Raw genomic sequence first — 17,837 nt, forward strand, 5'->3', positions numbered from 1 at the left:
TATTAGAATTAACCTCTAAGTTTAATTAATCAACTTTTTTATTCAAAACTAGCATAATATTTAAAGGGGCATCTCTTCTCGTGATTAGGTTGGCCATTGATGAATTTCCTTGATCAATTATACTAAAGAATTGGACCAACAAACTTGAGCTAATCATTGGAAGTGAAGCTCATGGAATGCATTTCCATTAGAATTCTAACTCATCTAAATTACATCAAGAATCTCAACAACAAAAAAATAGAAGATTGGGAAAAATATTAAGACATAAAAACAATCACAAACATAAAGAAAATGATGTGTATTACATTAATATATATATATATATATATTGAATACAACATAAGTGAATTATTTTCTTCGTAGCTTCTCTAACATCCTCATTGAGTTAGATTCGCCGCTCCTTGTCAATGCACTCAACGGTGTCCATAAACTGTTGTGGTCCATTCAAATTTTGGTTGAGGGTTGTATTCTTCTGCTATCCAATCTCTTTCTCATCATCGCACTTCTTATATTTATTATGAAGCCAGACAAATTAGCGGATCGACTAACTAACACGACTCGCTATTAAAGTTTTAGATGTACTTGGGAAAGGGTCTACTATGATTCAATTATCCAATTTTAAAACGTCGAAGTTATCGGGGCTATTGTAATCGAAGAAAATTTTCATTCATAGGTGAAGTTGGATTTAAAATGAAATCTAAACCATAGGTAAAAACCAATATCAGACTCCAAGAACCAATATGTATCAGTATTGACCAAAACTTTGAACAACGAAACTAATAATCATGTTGTATTTACTATTTTTACCTTTGATCACATAAAGAAAACTAATAATCATGCAATATCTATGATCCATTAAAAGGCAACCACAAACATTAATGCTGCTGGTGACACTCACCCTTCCTCTAGGCTTAACTCCATAACAAATTGCAAATTTCTAGTGGCTAAGATTATATATATATATACATGTGATTGTCACATAATTAATTTCTTTCTATGAACTATTTTATCATTATTTTATAAGGTGTGTTATATTTTCTTTTTTTATTAAGACAACCTTCAGAGAATAATGAGAGATATTAAGATAGTTGAAAGAGTTAAAGTGTCATTAAAAGAAATTAGAAAAAAGATAATAATAATAGGTTATAGTTCAAGAGCCAACAATAAGTTAGTGCTAAGATGGTTAAATATATATATATATATATAACTGTAAGAATATTACTCTAAGAATACAATTAATTTGGAACAGCTCAGAACCACAAGAAGAGTAGCTGTGATATGATCTACTGTAGGGGCCATCAAAGGAGACAAAATTATCACAGATAGCAGAGCAGCCTCCCCTCTTCTCACTCTTGTCTTTATCCCCACAGCTACGGGCGAGCTGCTCGAGGAATCGAATCCGTCCCCACTCGTGTGTTTGTGTTTGTGTGATTGTTTAGTTTCCTCGAATCGTCGTTAAGAAGCTCTCCACAATCTCAACTTTGATATGGGGGGGAGAACTGTGAAGGATTCTGATTTCTGAGAGGTGGTCTTTTGAGGGAAACGAGGCTCTTCTCTTTGCTAAAGTTTGGATCTTTCTCGCTCCTCGCGCTCTTATCTTTAATGGGTCTCCTTTCGATTCAAAACTTGGAGTAGTTCGCAGATTGAGGAGAAATTTTACATAAAGCTTCGATCTTTCTGGGGCTTCTCTTAGTTTTTTTTTTTCATCTTCTTCTTCTTCTTCTTTTTTAATTTGTATTCAAAGATGGCATTTTTATTTTGAGTGTGTGGATAAAGATTGTTGGGCATATACTTCTTTGACAGTTCCCTGCGCTTCTTATTCCTTCTATTAAAGCCGACCTCTTCTTCCCTTATCTTTTCTTTTTGTATTTATTTTTTCTTTCTCTTTGGAATATTTGTCCTCAAATGTACCCTGGATTGAGATAATCCATCCATCCGCTGATTAAAAAAAACCTCTCCTTTATCATCTCATCTTCTGCCCACCACTTTGTTATCTAGATATTGAAAGAATTCAACTAGAAAATCCAACCAAAGGATGCTTAGGCACAATGTCGGTGGTGGAGGATCTACAAGCAAGCCTTGTAAGATCCGAAAGCGCGGCTGTTCGTCGCTGTCGTCGGCGGCTTCTTCCTCTGCCCTGAAGAAGAACAGGCTCAAGAGGGCAATTCTTGTTGGTAGGAGGGGTGGATCCACCACTCCTATTCCGGCATGGAAAACCAATGCTGGGTCATCATCTTATTCCACAAAGGTTTCTGAAACATCTCAAACTAAGCAATCATACAACTGTGGAGAAGGATTGCGAGCCTCGATTTCGGCTCGCAAGCTTGCTACTGCACTCTGGCAAATGAATGGAGTCCCTTCAGCAGAAATGATCAGGGATTTACAGGAGAAAATAATTAAGAAGGAGATGAGAAGAAGAAGAAGAGGTAACATCACAAGGCTTATCCACCCAGGATCTCAAAGCACTGTCACAGAAGTGAGTATTGAAATGTTAATTTTGTATATTCTTTTGGCAATGTGAAGCTATCTCCCATGATATGATTTATTTGCAATCTCTCATTGTAGATTTCGGATCAATCCAGAATTAGCACTCACATGAGAATAATTCCAGTGTCTAATCAGAAATCTTTGTCCAATGAGCAAAGTCGTCGATCATCAGATTTACTAAGCAATGCTAGTGGAATGGAGGTAATTAAACCCTGCTGTGTTCTTCCTTTTCCATTTTAGTTACAATATAATCTTGCTGAAGAGAAGTTTTTTGGTTGCAGAGCTGATGATTCCCTATATTTTCTATGATTAACATGCATAATGGGTTGATTGAATATGTTTCATAGTAAGAAAGAAAAAGGATGTTACTCTAACTTCTATATTCACAAAGGATATTAGATTTTCTTTAGCTGCTCTAATTGAGTTACTTTCTTCAGACTAAAATTTTTGAGAGAATGTTTATACGTAGAAATACATCTATTGAAGCTTTTATATCCTTGTAATGATAGATTCCCTCTGGTTTGCCAATATGGAGGAAATGATCGCGACAAGTCCCCGCCAATATATTCCCGGGCAAACGCTCTGCAGGGTTCATAACTACTATTGTTACTATAGGACACCGAGTTTATTAACCCATGTCTGCTCTTTATTCTTTCCTTACAATTGCAAGAATGATGCTTTGCATATTCCCTTTGCAGTGTTAATGTATCACTAGGACCACATTCATCTGCTGACTGGTTTTCAACTTTTCATTCATTCTCTACAAGGAAGAGGACAACTGGTTGGTCCACATAATTAACCATACATGCTCATGAACCAGATATGAAGGAATGCCCAATAATAGTCAATAGCTCATCACCTTCATACTTTCCTGGATCACTTGGGAGTGTGAATTAAGTGGAACTAATTCTGGCAGAATCTCTAGATTTTTAGTAGTCGGCTTTGTTTGCTAAACAGATAGTTCAGCATTGACAAAATCATGCAACCTAATGAGAAAGCAAGTGCATTGAAGCATGGGAACTAGATGTACTACAAGTTATTGGAAGAGTGTCAATGCTTATACAAAAGATATGGAATTACTAAAGAAATCTTAGATTGTTTATTGCTTACTAGGTTAACTTTTAGGCGTTTGAACTAGCTCTGAATCTAAAGATGTTGGTTACATTTATTGTACATGATCAATACAGTGGATTTCTACAGCATTCAAGTTTCTTACTGTGCCCTCATGTTTGCAGATCTCCACAAGTTCGCGAAACCTTGCTTCTGCAACTTCAGCTAGAGAAAAAACAAGCCACTTGAACTATTTAAATAGCAGTTTAACTGCATCTAGAGAACTTCTAAAAGTATTGGTGCATGTCTGGGGACCTGGAGAGAAGGATTCATCTGTCATCTCTCTTATGTCTGCTCTTTGTTCCGAGCTGGATCAGGCCCATGTTCATGTCCATGAGCTTATTCGAGAACACAGATCTCGTAGTAGCCAAGCCAGCTGCTCTAGGAAGTGCTCCTCAGAAGAAAGGAAAGCATGGAAAAACAAAGAACAGGAAAGGATCAGGGATGAAGTTCAATCCATCATGAACAATCTTGAGAAAGAAAGGAATTCAAGGAAAAGAGCCGAAAGGTTGAATAAAAAACTAGGGATGGCATTGACCCATATGGAGACATCACTATTGGAGGCAACAAAAGAGCTTGAGAGGGAGAGAAGATCAAGAGAAATTGTTGAACGAGTCTGCGGTGAATTAGTTAGGGGAATTGGAGAAGACAAGGCCGAGGTAGAAGAGATGAGAAGGGAGTCCGTCAAGGTACAAGAAGAAATAGAAAAGGAGAGAGAAATGCTTCAGCTTGCTGATGAGTGGCGTGAAGAGAGAGTTCAGATGAAGCTTTCAGAAGCAAGGCATCAATTTGAGGAGAAGAATGCTGCTATTGATCAACTGAGGAATGAGCTCGAAGCATTTTTGACTTCAAAGCTAACAGAAGAAGCTAGACATGATCATCAGTTTGTTGAAGACACTACACTTAAGGATCAACAGCAATTGCATAGATCAGCTGAAGGTGAAGAAGATAATCATGAAGACAATGATGAAATATACTCGGAAGACAGTGGTGATTTGCCGTCAATCGAGCTCAACATGGATAGCAACAGCAAGAGCTATAGCTGGAGTCATGTTGCTGCAGACAGGATAGACAAGAATAAATCAGCTTCAATTAAGGAAAAACTTGAGATGAGATCAAACTGTGAAATCATGTCAAAGCCTGTCTATTCTTCAGATGGAAGCACAAGGGAACGACTTCACCGGGATGTCAGCAAAAAACTTCAACAATTGGGTGACGAATTGGGCGAAGGAAGATTGTCTTACAGCAGCAACCTACTAGATACAGTGGCCGAAAAGTTACAACAAGATGCAGAAAGATACAATGCAGTGAAGGGACTCAGAAACCATATGCTAGCTGGTTATAGATATATTCCAGCATAAGGTATACCAAGTCCTGCAAGGTAATGGAGCAGACTGCATAGCTTTGCAAGACTTGAAGAATCTAAGTTTCTGAAAGGTTGCTTGGTTGCTGAGAAGACAAAAATAACTGAAGGTAAATCAAAGTTAGATTGGCAGGAAACAAGATTAAATCATATCACTCTCACAAAGAGGTCGAAATAATATATTCAAATATAATCTTCAATTGATTGATGTCTTGTAAGGCAATTCTAAAGTTGAATCAGTCTGCTTCTTATATAAGAGATCAAATTTAAGAATTTTGCGCTTCGCCATTGGCTAAGTTCGATTGAATAGTAATCTGTACAGATCACAGTTCTACTTATTACTTTCATATCTATCTATTATTTCTGTTCTCCTTGTATGTTTTTCTTTTTATCCCAGTACCTCGTCAAACTTCACATATATAATTGTTACATTCATCTCCCGTAGGAGGCTAACTTTAGGAGTTCAAATTTGTCTTTTAAATGTGGGGATATTAATCTTTTTTAGTGAATAAAAAAAAATCGTAGAGCTCCAAGATACAGAAACTGAAAATATGTATAAAACAAATAAATGCAAAATACAAATAATTTTGGTTAAAATTCATGACCGGTAATTTTTTTCGTATATAAAAAAATTATTGAACCAAATAAGGAAGCGGATCAGCTAGCCCCTCCCTCCGGCCCTAATTTATTGAATTGCAAATTTAGGCCTTTTTTTTTACTGATTTAGATTAATTTACTCTTTTAATTTTGATATATATATTATTAAAAATTAAAGCGTATATTGTATATAAGCGATACATATAAATTATATAGGTGATATGTTTTAAAATCTCAATGCGCACATAGTTAGAAATTATTATATACATTCTACATAGACGATAAGTATATATTATATATACGATCCATGGTATTTTTTTTAAAACTAAATTATACCTTTTGTATATGCAATACATATAAATTACATAAGTGATGCGTGACTTTTTTTAATCTCGATATCTATTTTTTAAAAAAAAATTATAGCTCATGCGCATAAATTATATTGGTGAATTTTAGGTCACGACAATCTTTTTAGGATTCGTCAGAGCTAAATCAATTAAAAAAAAAAGTTCAAAATTGCAATTTGATAAGTAGTGAGCCTTTTCTGCAAATTAAAAAACTAAAGGCCTTTTTCTGCAAATTGCCCTTTCATTGATCTTAATAACTTAACATTAACTTACTTTATTCTCTGTATAAGGATATTTTGGTTAAAAAAAATAGATAGCCTAATCAAGATACCGTACTTGAAGTTAAATTTTACTGAATAAAAGAATATCTTTTAAACACCGCATAGATAAGAAGAAAATACAATTAACTAATAGTGAAATTTGCACATAATACCTTACTTTTATAACATAATTATAATTTGCACCCTATATTTTTACTATTTACAAATCAAACCTTCTAATTTAGTAAATATGCGTAGAAAACATCCTACGTCAGATTTAAACTAATATCATGAGAATATTATGTTAAGTAGAGATATTTTATTTTTAAAATAACTAAAAATACTTTTATTTTAGAAATAACTAAAATATCCTTAGTATGACTTAGTTGAGGATATTTTTATTATTTTTTAGTATAGTTAACTTAACTCAAATATTTAGTTAAATTTAACTAACTAATCTAATGGCAAGGTATTTTTTTTTTATATATTCACTAAATTATATAACTTAATTTATAAATATTAAAAATATAAAGTGTAAACTATAATTTTATTAAAAGATAAGGTGTTATTTGCAAATTTTCCTAACGAATAAGTTAGACAAGTAGCTGACGTATTGATGACTTTTAGGTAAGTTTGTTAATACTATGACATTTTACCCTTTATTAATTTACTATATCGAAGTTAATTCCTAATGATAAATACATAAGTAGAGTTAATGCATTATATGAAAATCAAATAAAACTTCACTACTTGAAAGCAAACATTTATTCAATTTTGTAAAATATTTTATTATTTTTCACATTTATAACTATTAAAAGTCTTCAATACGTCAGTTCAACCACCGGTTTATGCAAGAAATTATCTCATGTGGCGAATTCAAACATGGATTTCTAGCTGTAGAAATCGAACTCAAGGAGGTTCTGATCGATATGACATGAAATTTTCACCAAGCAGTAGCAGGCAAAGCTTTTTTTCTTATATAGCTTCTTCTTTTTCAAGCCATTCAACTAAAGAAAAACAACACAAGCTGCGGAATAAAGCTCTTACTAGTTTCATACTTTTGAGAGTAATAATATGTGCAGCAATGGATTGAAGACTGAGGAAAGCTAATTTTATCATACAAAAGAATTCCTAAAGCTTGGTAAAAATCCAAAGTAACTAAGATCAAGCAAGCAGAATTTCATATTATAATGGACTATATAATACAGAAGTCACTACTTAAGAAATTTCAGCTGAAAGATCAGGTAGGGAACTTGCAAAGAACAAGTTTTGGTAACCACAATCTCTTGACAAATTTAAACTGGAAAAATCTCACTGCCTCTTTTAACAACATATCCTACGGCGAAATACATCTAAGACCACTAAGTACGAATGAATAGCAATGGAAAAAAAATAAAAAGCAAGCTAGAAGAAGTAATTGATATAAAGAACAATTAAACCCTAAAACTATGGCTATACAACTAGCCTTTCGAAAGAATAAATAGTTCCAGCAGAATTTAGTTCAATCCACTTCGATCTCTGCCTGTCTGTTCCATCTGACAGAAACTGTATCAGTCTAAACCTGAGTGAGGCTAAATTATGGATAGCAAATAACAGAATTCGTAATACCCAAGTAATAAAAGTTTGCCTTCGTTACTGGTTAGAGCTATTAGAATGTATCACCCTATAGAGGTTTATTCTAAAAGAGCTACTCTAGGTTCCAGGATCCTCAAACATGCAAGTACTAACTATAAAGAAAGAAAAGGTAAGAAATGAGCAGATATGAATCATGATATAAGCATATGCCTTAAAATCGGTGAATCTTTCCCTATTACCACAGCCAAAACTACATGTTCAAGTAAAATCCAAACTCAGGCTTTTAATTAGTCCATAATAGGTGAGGTAATTAATCTGTTGTGAATCTCTGCCTGACTTGAACAAATCATGCTTTCTTATTAATCATTAATGAAGGCAGGATGCTGTCATCTAATTACTGATTATTGACTATCAAGTACTCAAAAGTTATGGATGGAGCATGTTTAGCACCAGTACTTGAAATATGTAATCTTCAGGAGAACCAGGACATATTATTCTACTGCTTGTATTGCTAAACAGACAAAAGCAGTAACACTAATTGATAAGAGAGGCATGCGACAAAGTTAAAGAATTAAAAATGAAGTCCTAACGGCATCCAAGAGTACTCCTCTTTTCCTGGAACTGAAATATCACCAAATTGAGCTTGACGCCTCAGGAAAAAGCTTCTAGCACCTGCTCACTGACATTAACTACTCAAGAAGGTAATTCACAGATACAACTAATATTTAAGCAGATATGAGAAATTTTTACAAGATAACCACCAGGTAATATAATACTGTTAAATACATACTAAAAGGAAACTAATCTGTAGTCCTATGTGAAATCCATTTCGGTTGGTGGGATGCCATACAAAAGTAACAAAACACGTGTAGAAAAGACCTAAGAAGTGATATGTACAGTTCAAACGGAAAAGAATATTTAGGTTTTTCCATCTTCATCATCACTCTGTACAAGTTTCTGATTCATGTAAATTATCTGGCATTTAAAGTTAAAAGACAGCTCCCACACGATGCTTCTATAAGATGAGAATTGAAGATTCAAGAAATGGTGGTGAAAGTAGAGGACTGACTTAATTTGGTGTTCAACTAAGCACAGAAGGATGCATAGTTTGCACTTTGCAGTATCTCATAAAGATATCACCATACCACCAAAGGAAGAATCTGATGAACTGTCAACACGCTGAAGGAAAAGGTCACCTGAAGAGCCAAATATATGCAACTCTTTTAACAAATTTAACCTAAAGTGAAATGAGAATTCCCAAGAGATTATAAGTAATAATGGGAGGACTTTACACCTAGTGGATTTATAACACAACATAAAATACATACCTTGGGAGTGTGATCTCATATGGAAATGATACAACATCAGAATTTGTAACTGATGGAATATGATCCCCTTTATTATTGGCTAAATTTATAACTTGAAACAAGACTTCACGGAGTGATGATTCCAAAGCAGCATGTCTGAAACTGGTTTCTTCCGCATTTTCTAATATCATGAAACATTCAAAGATCAACATTCCTCATAAACCTGGAAGATGACATTGTCACAATAGATAAATTTTATAACAATAAAACAAGTACCTCCATTATCTTCAGATGCTTTAGTATTATTATGTGATTTCCCATGTGTTTTGGGGTTTGTTATATGAAGATTAATATGCCACTGCTCCCAGTACAGGCGTTCAGTCTTGTTACTGAACCAAGTTGGGTGTTTGTTCCTGACCTCGTAGAAAGATAAAGTCACCTGTACCAGTGAGGCATCATCAAATGTGAAAAATATTACTAAGTTTGACAAGTTGCATCCTTAAAATGCATTGCTATATCAGTCAATGGTTGACTTATTTCTCATATGCAAAATATAAACACAACGTGCATCCTCTTCTCAATCCTATCTCTTGTGCTCCTCTTTTCTAGGGTTGGAATTTGGAATCAGGTGAAGAGGGCAAAGAAGAGTTCAAATCAAGAGGATCAAGAAGAGGAGATCAGGGCTTCTCAAGAAGACCCATGAGATCTCTGCTCGTTGCTCTGCACAGCTCACTGTGCACCACTCTCTACTCACCATGTGCAGCTGAGAGAGGAGAGGATTTAGGGCAATTGTTTTCCTTTTAACTAATGCACAAACCACTATTCTTTCAATCTGCGCCATTTCCAGCTGATCTGCTACCACCACGCCCGTCAAGTGTGAAATTAGCCCACCAGAACCCACTAATGTGGTTCAACCGCATATTTTCGGCGCCTTGCTTGTTGGTGGGACAGCCGCCGAAAATGCTTTTTAACACAATGACAAAGATAAGGTTACCTACCGACCCACACCATTAGCGCATTGTTAAATAAGAGTGGAAAAATATGATCAAGTTTGACAAATTTATAAAGCATTACTATATCAGTCAATGGCCAACCTAATTCCCATAAATCCTAAATATAGATGCAACTAGAGAGAAAAACAATCGCTTTCAATATGTTGAATTGTATAAAATTCTTTCTTCATAGATACAAAAATGGGCACGATTCAAGGAGAAAAATACGACGGACAGTTAGCAAGACACTAAGCAGCTAGAAGAAAAAGAGATTCCTACACCAACAATATGATCATCATCACATTACACAACTACAGAAGTCATCCTATGTTAATAATTCCTGTCACACGGTACCTGTAATTCTTTTTTAGGATTTAACCATAAATCACATTCTGTTATATTCCATTCATTCACTCGTATTGGAGAAACATTGACAATATAACATGCATACACAATGGGAGAAAATGATGTAATTGCCTCTATTTTTCAATTACCTATAACAATCAAAATATATAAAACTCGTACACTAGCATGATAAGATATATCCATGAGAATGCATACAAGAAAAGGAAGAAAAAGAACAACCTGGCTTTTCCGGTTTGGATGTTTCTCAACCCATGAAATGAACTGATCAATCTTTTCATCAATTTTCTTTTCTACTTCAGCATCTCCACATTGCACCTGTAGAATACACTTGCTAAATGTTAAACAAGCTAATTACTATAGCACCGAACAAACAGATGGCTTATGACAGATTGATAGGATAAATAAATGTGATATAATACGAACATAATGTACCCAAAGGTTCTGAAAAAAACTGAATACGAGAGGGGAAAGCAGTACTTGGGAAAATAAACTCTATAGGCATATGCTTCGAGATGCCTTGTCATTATCTTTTCGGTTCAAGAAGAAATTGTGGATATTAGTTTCACTTTTAGTTAATGTAAGAGTTGCTTATCTTACAGCAATATATCTGTGCAAATGGTGATGCTAACATTTATATCACAAAGTACATAGATATCAGCTTTTAGCACTCAAAATAATCCAATCACTAATATCTTTAAAAGTTCAGATTCAAGCATATTCACTTCACTAAAAAGATCTAAATCATATAGAGGAAGCACATTAAGAAGAAAAAGCTATTTGATAAATTCGAAGTGCTACTAGACAAACCAATCATCAAGGTTATGACACGTATAGCTTTTGGTGTTTATATAAATTTAAGATAGTTACTACAAGGCAACAACAAAGAAGTATATTTGACTGAAAGACAAGGAAATATGACAGCTTGCATTCAAGTGGTCGTAAAAGTTAGAAAACAGATGTTGGTTTATCTAATAGGTAAAAAGAATTATATCAATCTATATAATAGAAAAAATCAATAGTTCGTGAAAAATTAATGTATAACCATATACACATTGATGATAATAATAATGAGCGAAGTATGGAGGATAATAAGGAAAAACAGATGAGAACAATGAAAAAAATAAAAATATGCATAAAAAGAAGAAATGCAAATAAGCAGTAATGATAACTTTTAGAGAACTAGATCAATTCACATATAAAGAGAAATAGAATATATGGGCAATAGTTTTACTTCTAGGACTCAGCGAAGTCTGAAAATACTAAACCAATATCTACATATATCTTTAAAAAAAAAAGGGTCGTATACAGACTACTATTAAGGCAGCTCTTAAAAGAATTAAAAATATAAAGAAACACATAGGTAGGGCTATCTCTAAATTTTTCTTTTACAACCATATACTTTTTATTATAGCTGATAGTCATTATTATCACACTATAGTAGATGCTACACAATCAATATGATCTAGTGTTCTGCTCCAAGTTCAAATGGCATTACTACTAAATACCTTTAGTTAGAGGTAGATAAGCTTCACACTTACATTAAGACATTCAAATAGTATTGGGATAAATTTGGTAAACTACAAAAAATAGAATGAATATAGTCAATTTCTTCGTGTACTCGAGCATAAGAATAATATTTTTTAAGTCTGTGGATATTATTAGTCATTTTAAAACTGCAGATTGTATTTGTTAGTTAATAAATGATGTGGTAAAAATAATAGGTGGGAAAAAAGCAGTTCAAGTGATTACTGATAAAAGAGTCAATTATAAGCCTACTAGAAAATTACTTACGATGAAGCGATATGATTTATATTGGACATCATTCGCTACGCCGTGTATTGATCTCGTATTAGAGGATATTGTCAAAGAGCCTGAAATTGGCATGGTCATATATGAAAATCAAAGATTGACAAATTTTATATACAACCATAGTTGAGTTCTTAATTTACTTATGTAGATAACTGGTGGCAGAGAGATCATCAGACCTGACTTCACTAGGATTTTCTACTCATTTCTTAGTACTGAAGAGTATCATGCGCTACAAAGATAATTTTATGCAAATTTTTACACCACAAGATTGATCTATAAACTTAAGAATATGAAGCCTAAAAATAGAACTTGAGATAAAATTTTGAACATGGCTCTTCAAAATGTATTTTGGGATTGTATTACAATTGTCATCAATATATTTAAACCTCTTGTCAAGGTAAAATGACTTATAGACAATAATGACAAGTCTGAAATAAATTTTCTATTTGAACCAATAGACATAGCAAAAAAATCAATATAAAATTATATGGGTAAAAGTTATAGAAGTGGTAGCAAATAATTTATTCCAAATAGAACAAACAATTGCATAAAAATATACATGTTGCTGGTAAGCATACTTTTAATTTACTAATTTATTTTTATTTATGAATATTTATAAATTTGAATGCTTATAAATTTTAATTTTAAATTTCTATATAATATTTTTTTAATCCAAGATTTCAATTCTCTACAAATGTCAATAGTTATGTTGAAGTCTTGTTTAGAGCTAGGAAGGGTATCAGTAGGCTATAGCCTGACGTTAAACAAATCATTTGCAATCAAAGAGGTGAGCTATGATTCAATTAAATAATTTTATTATTATTTGTTTCAAGTTTTGACTTTCAACATAATTAATTTTTTATAGAATGTGTGCAATAATATAATTCAAATGGAGAGATATCAATTGAGAGTTAGGCAATTCAATACTACTAAAATTGCTGCAACTATATCTTATAATACTCTAGTAGAATGGTAATATATTTATAAATGGGAGAAAACACTAAATTTGACATCAATAGCAAAAAAAAATCTAACTTAAACTGTGTCTTCATTGCAGTGTGAAAAAAATTGGATTTATTTCTCCTTAATCTACACTGATACACGCAATCAATTGACAATAAAAAAATTTGAGAAGTTATTTTTTATTATTATAATATAAAATTGAGGGAGAGAAATTTACAAAGGTAAAAAAATGAACAGCTGATTGATTTAAATCATTGTTTTGATGAAAAAAACCCATTAACTCCATAAATTAGAAAAATAAAAGATAGATTATTAGATGATAAAGATAACATATAGTTAGATGAGGTATTGAGGGACACCACAACAGAAACAAAAGCTAGTACAAATTATTCAACAGCGAGAGATAGTGCATCTATCAGTACTAGTGATAACCCTAATGACACGCTTAGCGATGAGATCGTCATTTCTACATTTGCTGAGGAGAGTCAAGAAGGCATAGAGATTAAAGACAAAAAAAGTAAGGATATACATACATAACAGCGAAGTCGCCATAAAGGTGTTATTCTCTATGATTACGGTGCATCGAGTATTTATTATTTGAAGCTGTCACAAAATTAATATACTAATTATTATCCTCAGTATCTTCATACATAAGATCCATATAGTGGTTATTATATTTCTCAAACACAACAAGATTCATATGATATAATTAGTACGATGCAATAACTTTTTAGAGCACTAGGTCCTAGCCACCATTAATTACAAACTTACGATGATTACGATGATGAATACCACAGAAATTTATGAGTCAACTCAGTATTCATCAAAGTTTTAACCTTTGAGTAAATTAATACATTTCTTAAGTTTTTAGGCTTCATGTGCGAGTAATTTTTATTTTCTTATTTTCTTATCATTTTTTTCTAAATTTAAAAAAAATCTACATTTTTAAAATATATTTAGTATTTTACATAGTTGAAAAATAGTTTATTTGATACGAATGATATGACCGATACGTATCGTTTTTTTAGACAGCCAATCTTGATCACAATCCTGAGTTTTAGAACCTTGGTCATGACAAGTCTTGTTCATTTTGTGAAGCCTTCTCCTTTAGGATGTACAATGTGGTTCCGCCACCTTCCAAAAATTTACCATCTTAGCCACCTTAGCCTACGTGTATCCACCCAGATGGATTTAAACCAATTAAAATTCAGAGTTGATTAACCAACAAAAGTTCAAATAGAGCTGATGTGGGACCTCAAGATACTTGATATAGTCACTTATTGGCATAGTAGAACTAATGTACAGTTGAGACTAGCATACATTAGAAACCTGATGGGCTGAACCATGTAAAACAACCCGCAAATTGATACAAGATTTAGCTGTCCAAAACCAAAAGAATTATATGGAAAAACAATGACATCCTATTTCAATAGACAAGTTAGGAAAGGTATCTTAATTTCAATGACTACTCATCTGTTTAAAATAACAACCAGATATATTTAACATGATTTATGTTCCCAAGTAAAGAAGTACATACATAAGTAATGTCGAAGCGCCGACAATCAACATCTTTCGGCCGAACAAGTCCTAGAGCTCTGTGAAATAAAATTGTATGCAAAATGCCTGCAACATTTTAAGCAAACTTAAAGAGAAAGAAATGGTTTTCAAGATATTTGATAGAACAATTTAAGAAGTCAGAACCGAGCAGACAACTATTGAAAGTCTATAGGCCGTCTATAATTAAGTATGCTTTTTGCAATAATGGATCGATGTGAATAAATAATTGCATGCATTTCTCAAACATACACACAAGAATGCATATCTATTATTAGCTACTGCAATATTGCAGCTAGTTACTCCACATTGAAGTTTTCAATAAGGAACACCAAAAGGATGAAGTAGAGTCGCACTGAAAAAGTAGAACTGTGTAAAATAAGATCATGAACAAGAGCTCAGTAAATTCATTCTTCCACAATGGTTTCACCTAATACACACCAAATAGAGGCCCTCATATTTTTTATGGTAAGGCAGACCCTTGCATCCAAGAGACCATGGGTTCAAGGAATTCAATCAGTGTCCTCAGTAATGAGTGTAAGGTCTGTACATCTTTTCTCCCTAGAGCTTGCATTTGTGGAGGGCTCGTGCACTAGGACACATGTATGTATGTATGTATGTTTGACTGTTTGTAGTAGGAAAGTGCTCAGCATTATATGCCTACATAAATTATGAAAGAGATTCCCTATATAGTACTACTACCAAGATTAGCATGAACGAACAATTTTCTTTCAAGGCTTTTTAAGTGTACCTGAAACTGAGCTAGAAATTGTTTAGGTTTAAATATATTATAGGGATAATTCTATTTTCATCTTCTGATCTACCACAATTTTTCACAATAACCTTTTGAACTATTTTTTGGACATAATAACCCTCTAAAGTATCAAAAATTTCACCCCCTTGATATCAAAGAAAGAATCGAGGAAATGACCAAGTTGCCCCTTCATTTTCGTCAACATAAAATTCTTTCTTGAGATGCACATACATATGAGGGGTAAATATGCCTTATTTTTATCATGTGACTATCTTATGGCAATTTATAGATGACAATATATCACAGAAACCTAACGAAAAGGGTGGATTGAGGTAATAATAGTTCAAAGGATTATTGTGACACCAAAAAGTAGTTCAAAAGGTGAAAACGAAATTATCCCTACATTATACCCTCTAATTAGACCTAAAATCATGATGCCCCCATATATTTTGAGTTGTACCATTTATCCCTTCTGTGGCGTGAATGAACTAGTGAAGATGATAGCAATGATGCAAAATGATTGTAATGCCCTTATGTTAGCAGAGCTAGAGCTGATAGCTTAGATGAAAAAGACTATAATGGCCTTATATTTATCAAGAAATAATTATCTTTTATCTATTTGAGAAATTGGTAAGATTTGGTTTTATTTTACTAAAGGAAAGGGCACATGAATGTTAAAATTTATTCTTGCATGATTTAAGTTTTCGAGCTGGTTTCCTACAGTTTTTGGAAGATTTCAAATAATTTGGATGAAAACACTAACAATTAGGACATAAAGGGGCAAGTGACACAAATCAAAATATGGAAAGGGGAGAGAGGCGAAGGGGGGATCTTTGATTTTAGGTCCCACAACAAGGGGTAAAATATGTTCTACCCCTATCAAAAAATCAATGCTGAACTACTTGTACGAAAATACACACCACTAATCCTTGCATACAAAGTACAGCATAGTGAAACCACAAAGGAAAGATTATATCTCAGATTCCTACATTGAGTAAAATGAGAACTAACAATTTTGATAACATCATACTGTGTACGAATATCACGATAACCAAAATCATATTTTTCTTCTATATGAATAACAAATTATCGAGAATGTAGGTTTACAACTTATATGTTCTATCATCTGTTTTGACACATAATTACAACCATACCCTAAATCAAGGTAACCAGAGGACCTTTCTTTAAGCAGGACAAAACACAAAGTTGGATTTCTTGATGATAAACATCATTTGATATTATCTTTAAATCCAAAATAACCTTCGTCTAGCAATCCATCTTATCAAGCGTACACTGGAATGTAAACAGTACCTAATGAAAATTTTCTCTTTTTCCTTCATACAAGAAAAGAAAAAAAGTACTCACATCGCAACACGTCTCGAATCTCCAACGACACCAGCGCCTGCGTTCAGAGACCACATAACTGATCAAATAGAAAAAGAAAAGGGTGGCCAAAATTGACACGAAGAACGGAAGAGAATAGCTAGCACGAAAACTTCAGGTTTTGGAAGAAATTGGAGAGAAGACATGAGGAAAAGATCAAGATCGAGGAATAGAAACTTACTAGTTCCTTAAGTTCGAATAACTCGCAGCTCATGGTGTTCCTCCGTCTCTACTACTACCAAGCTATGGATCGACGGGCCGATCGATATATCGAGATCGAGATCGAGATCGAGAGAGGGAGGGAGGTACGAATAGGTGGGTTTTCCAGCCAATCCGGTCGTTTTATCCACCTTACGAAGGAAGGTTGTACTTGTCGCAACGATCATGTCCGTCTAATAAACGGATTGGGTTGGGTTTCGGCATCCAAATATCCAAGTACAAATTGCCCTTATGGAGCTAGGGTTGACAACTGGACCCGATAGGAATCGGAGTCGTGTCAAAACTATCCACTTTTCTAGTCATGATACGAATAGGGGGATACTAAACTTGGTTATCAAATCTATTGAATGTAGATTCGAGAACGGATCGGATCGGATCGGATCGGAGCGGATCGGATCGGATCGGATCGGAGCGGATCGGATCGGATCGGATCGGATCGGAGCGAAGCGGATCGGAGCGGATCCGATCGGAGCGGAGCGGATCGGATCGGAGCGGATCGGATCGGATCGGATCGGATCGGATCGGATCGGATCGGATCGGATCGGATCGGAGCGGAGCGGATCGGATCGGATCGGAGCGGAGCGGAGCGGAGCGGAGCGGAGCGGAGCGGAGCGGAGCGGAGCGGAGCGGAGCGGAGCGGAGCGGATCGGATCGGATCGGATCGGATCGGACCGGATCGGACCGGATCGGATCGGACCGGAACGGATCGGATCGGATCGGATCGGAGCGGATCGGATCGGATCGGAGCGGA

The 17,837-nt window shown here is 34.2% G+C and overlaps 2 protein-coding genes across 2 annotated transcripts; one reads left to right on the forward strand and one right to left on the reverse strand.

The window, feature by feature from the left end:
- The first annotated feature begins 1,254 nt into the window (after positions 1-1,254).
- On the forward strand, positions 1,255-5,323 carry LOC140764165 (uncharacterized). Its single transcript, XM_073102576.1, has 3 exons — positions 1,255-2,476; positions 2,566-2,688; positions 3,723-5,323. The coding sequence occupies exons 1-3, from the start codon at positions 2,036-2,038 to the stop codon at positions 4,956-4,958; spliced, it is 1,800 nt and encodes a 599-aa protein (XP_072958677.1). The 5' UTR covers positions 1,255-2,035; the 3' UTR covers positions 4,959-5,323.
- Positions 5,324-8,545: 3,222 nt separating this feature from the next.
- LOC140763388 (autophagy-related protein 101-like) lies at positions 8,546-17,228 on the reverse strand. The gene is made up of 7 exons (XM_073101954.1): positions 17,049-17,228; positions 16,850-16,886; positions 14,714-14,799; positions 10,624-10,719; positions 9,323-9,485; positions 9,068-9,227; positions 8,546-8,935 (listed from the first exon to the last, which is right to left on the reverse strand). The coding sequence occupies exons 1-7, from the start codon at positions 17,079-17,081 to the stop codon at positions 8,932-8,934; spliced, it is 579 nt and encodes a 192-aa protein (XP_072958055.1). The 5' UTR covers positions 17,082-17,228; the 3' UTR covers positions 8,546-8,931.
- Between the last annotated feature and the right edge of the window lie 609 nt (positions 17,229-17,837).

This window comes from Typha angustifolia, chromosome 1 (genome assembly GCF_048772165.1).
Source record: "Typha angustifolia cultivar Huaian chromosome 1, ASM4877216v1, whole genome shotgun sequence".
NCBI classification, from domain to species: domain Eukaryota; kingdom Viridiplantae; phylum Streptophyta; class Magnoliopsida; order Poales; family Typhaceae; genus Typha; species Typha angustifolia.

Coding starts and splice junctions, on each gene's coding strand:
- LOC140764165 (XM_073102576.1), top strand. CDS start 2,036: ATGCTTAGGCACAATGTCGGTGGTGGAGGATCTACAAGCAAGCCTTGT. Junction 2,477..2,565: donor CTCAAAGCACTGTCACAGAA/GTGAGTATTGAA, acceptor CTCTCATTGTAG/ATTTCGGATCAATCCAGAAT. Junction 2,689..3,722: donor GCAATGCTAGTGGAATGGAG/GTAATTAAACCC, acceptor TCATGTTTGCAG/ATCTCCACAAGTTCGCGAAA.
- LOC140763388 (XM_073101954.1), bottom strand. CDS start 17,081: ATGAGCTGCGAGTTATTCGAACTTAAGGAACTA. Junction 10,720..14,713: donor GGCGCTTCGACATTACTTAT/GTATGTACTTCT, acceptor TGTATTCTACAG/GTGCAATGTGGAGATGCTGA. Junction 9,228..9,322: donor AGCATCTGAAGATAATGGAG/GTACTTGTTTTA, acceptor TCATGATATTAG/AAAATGCGGAAGAAACCAGT.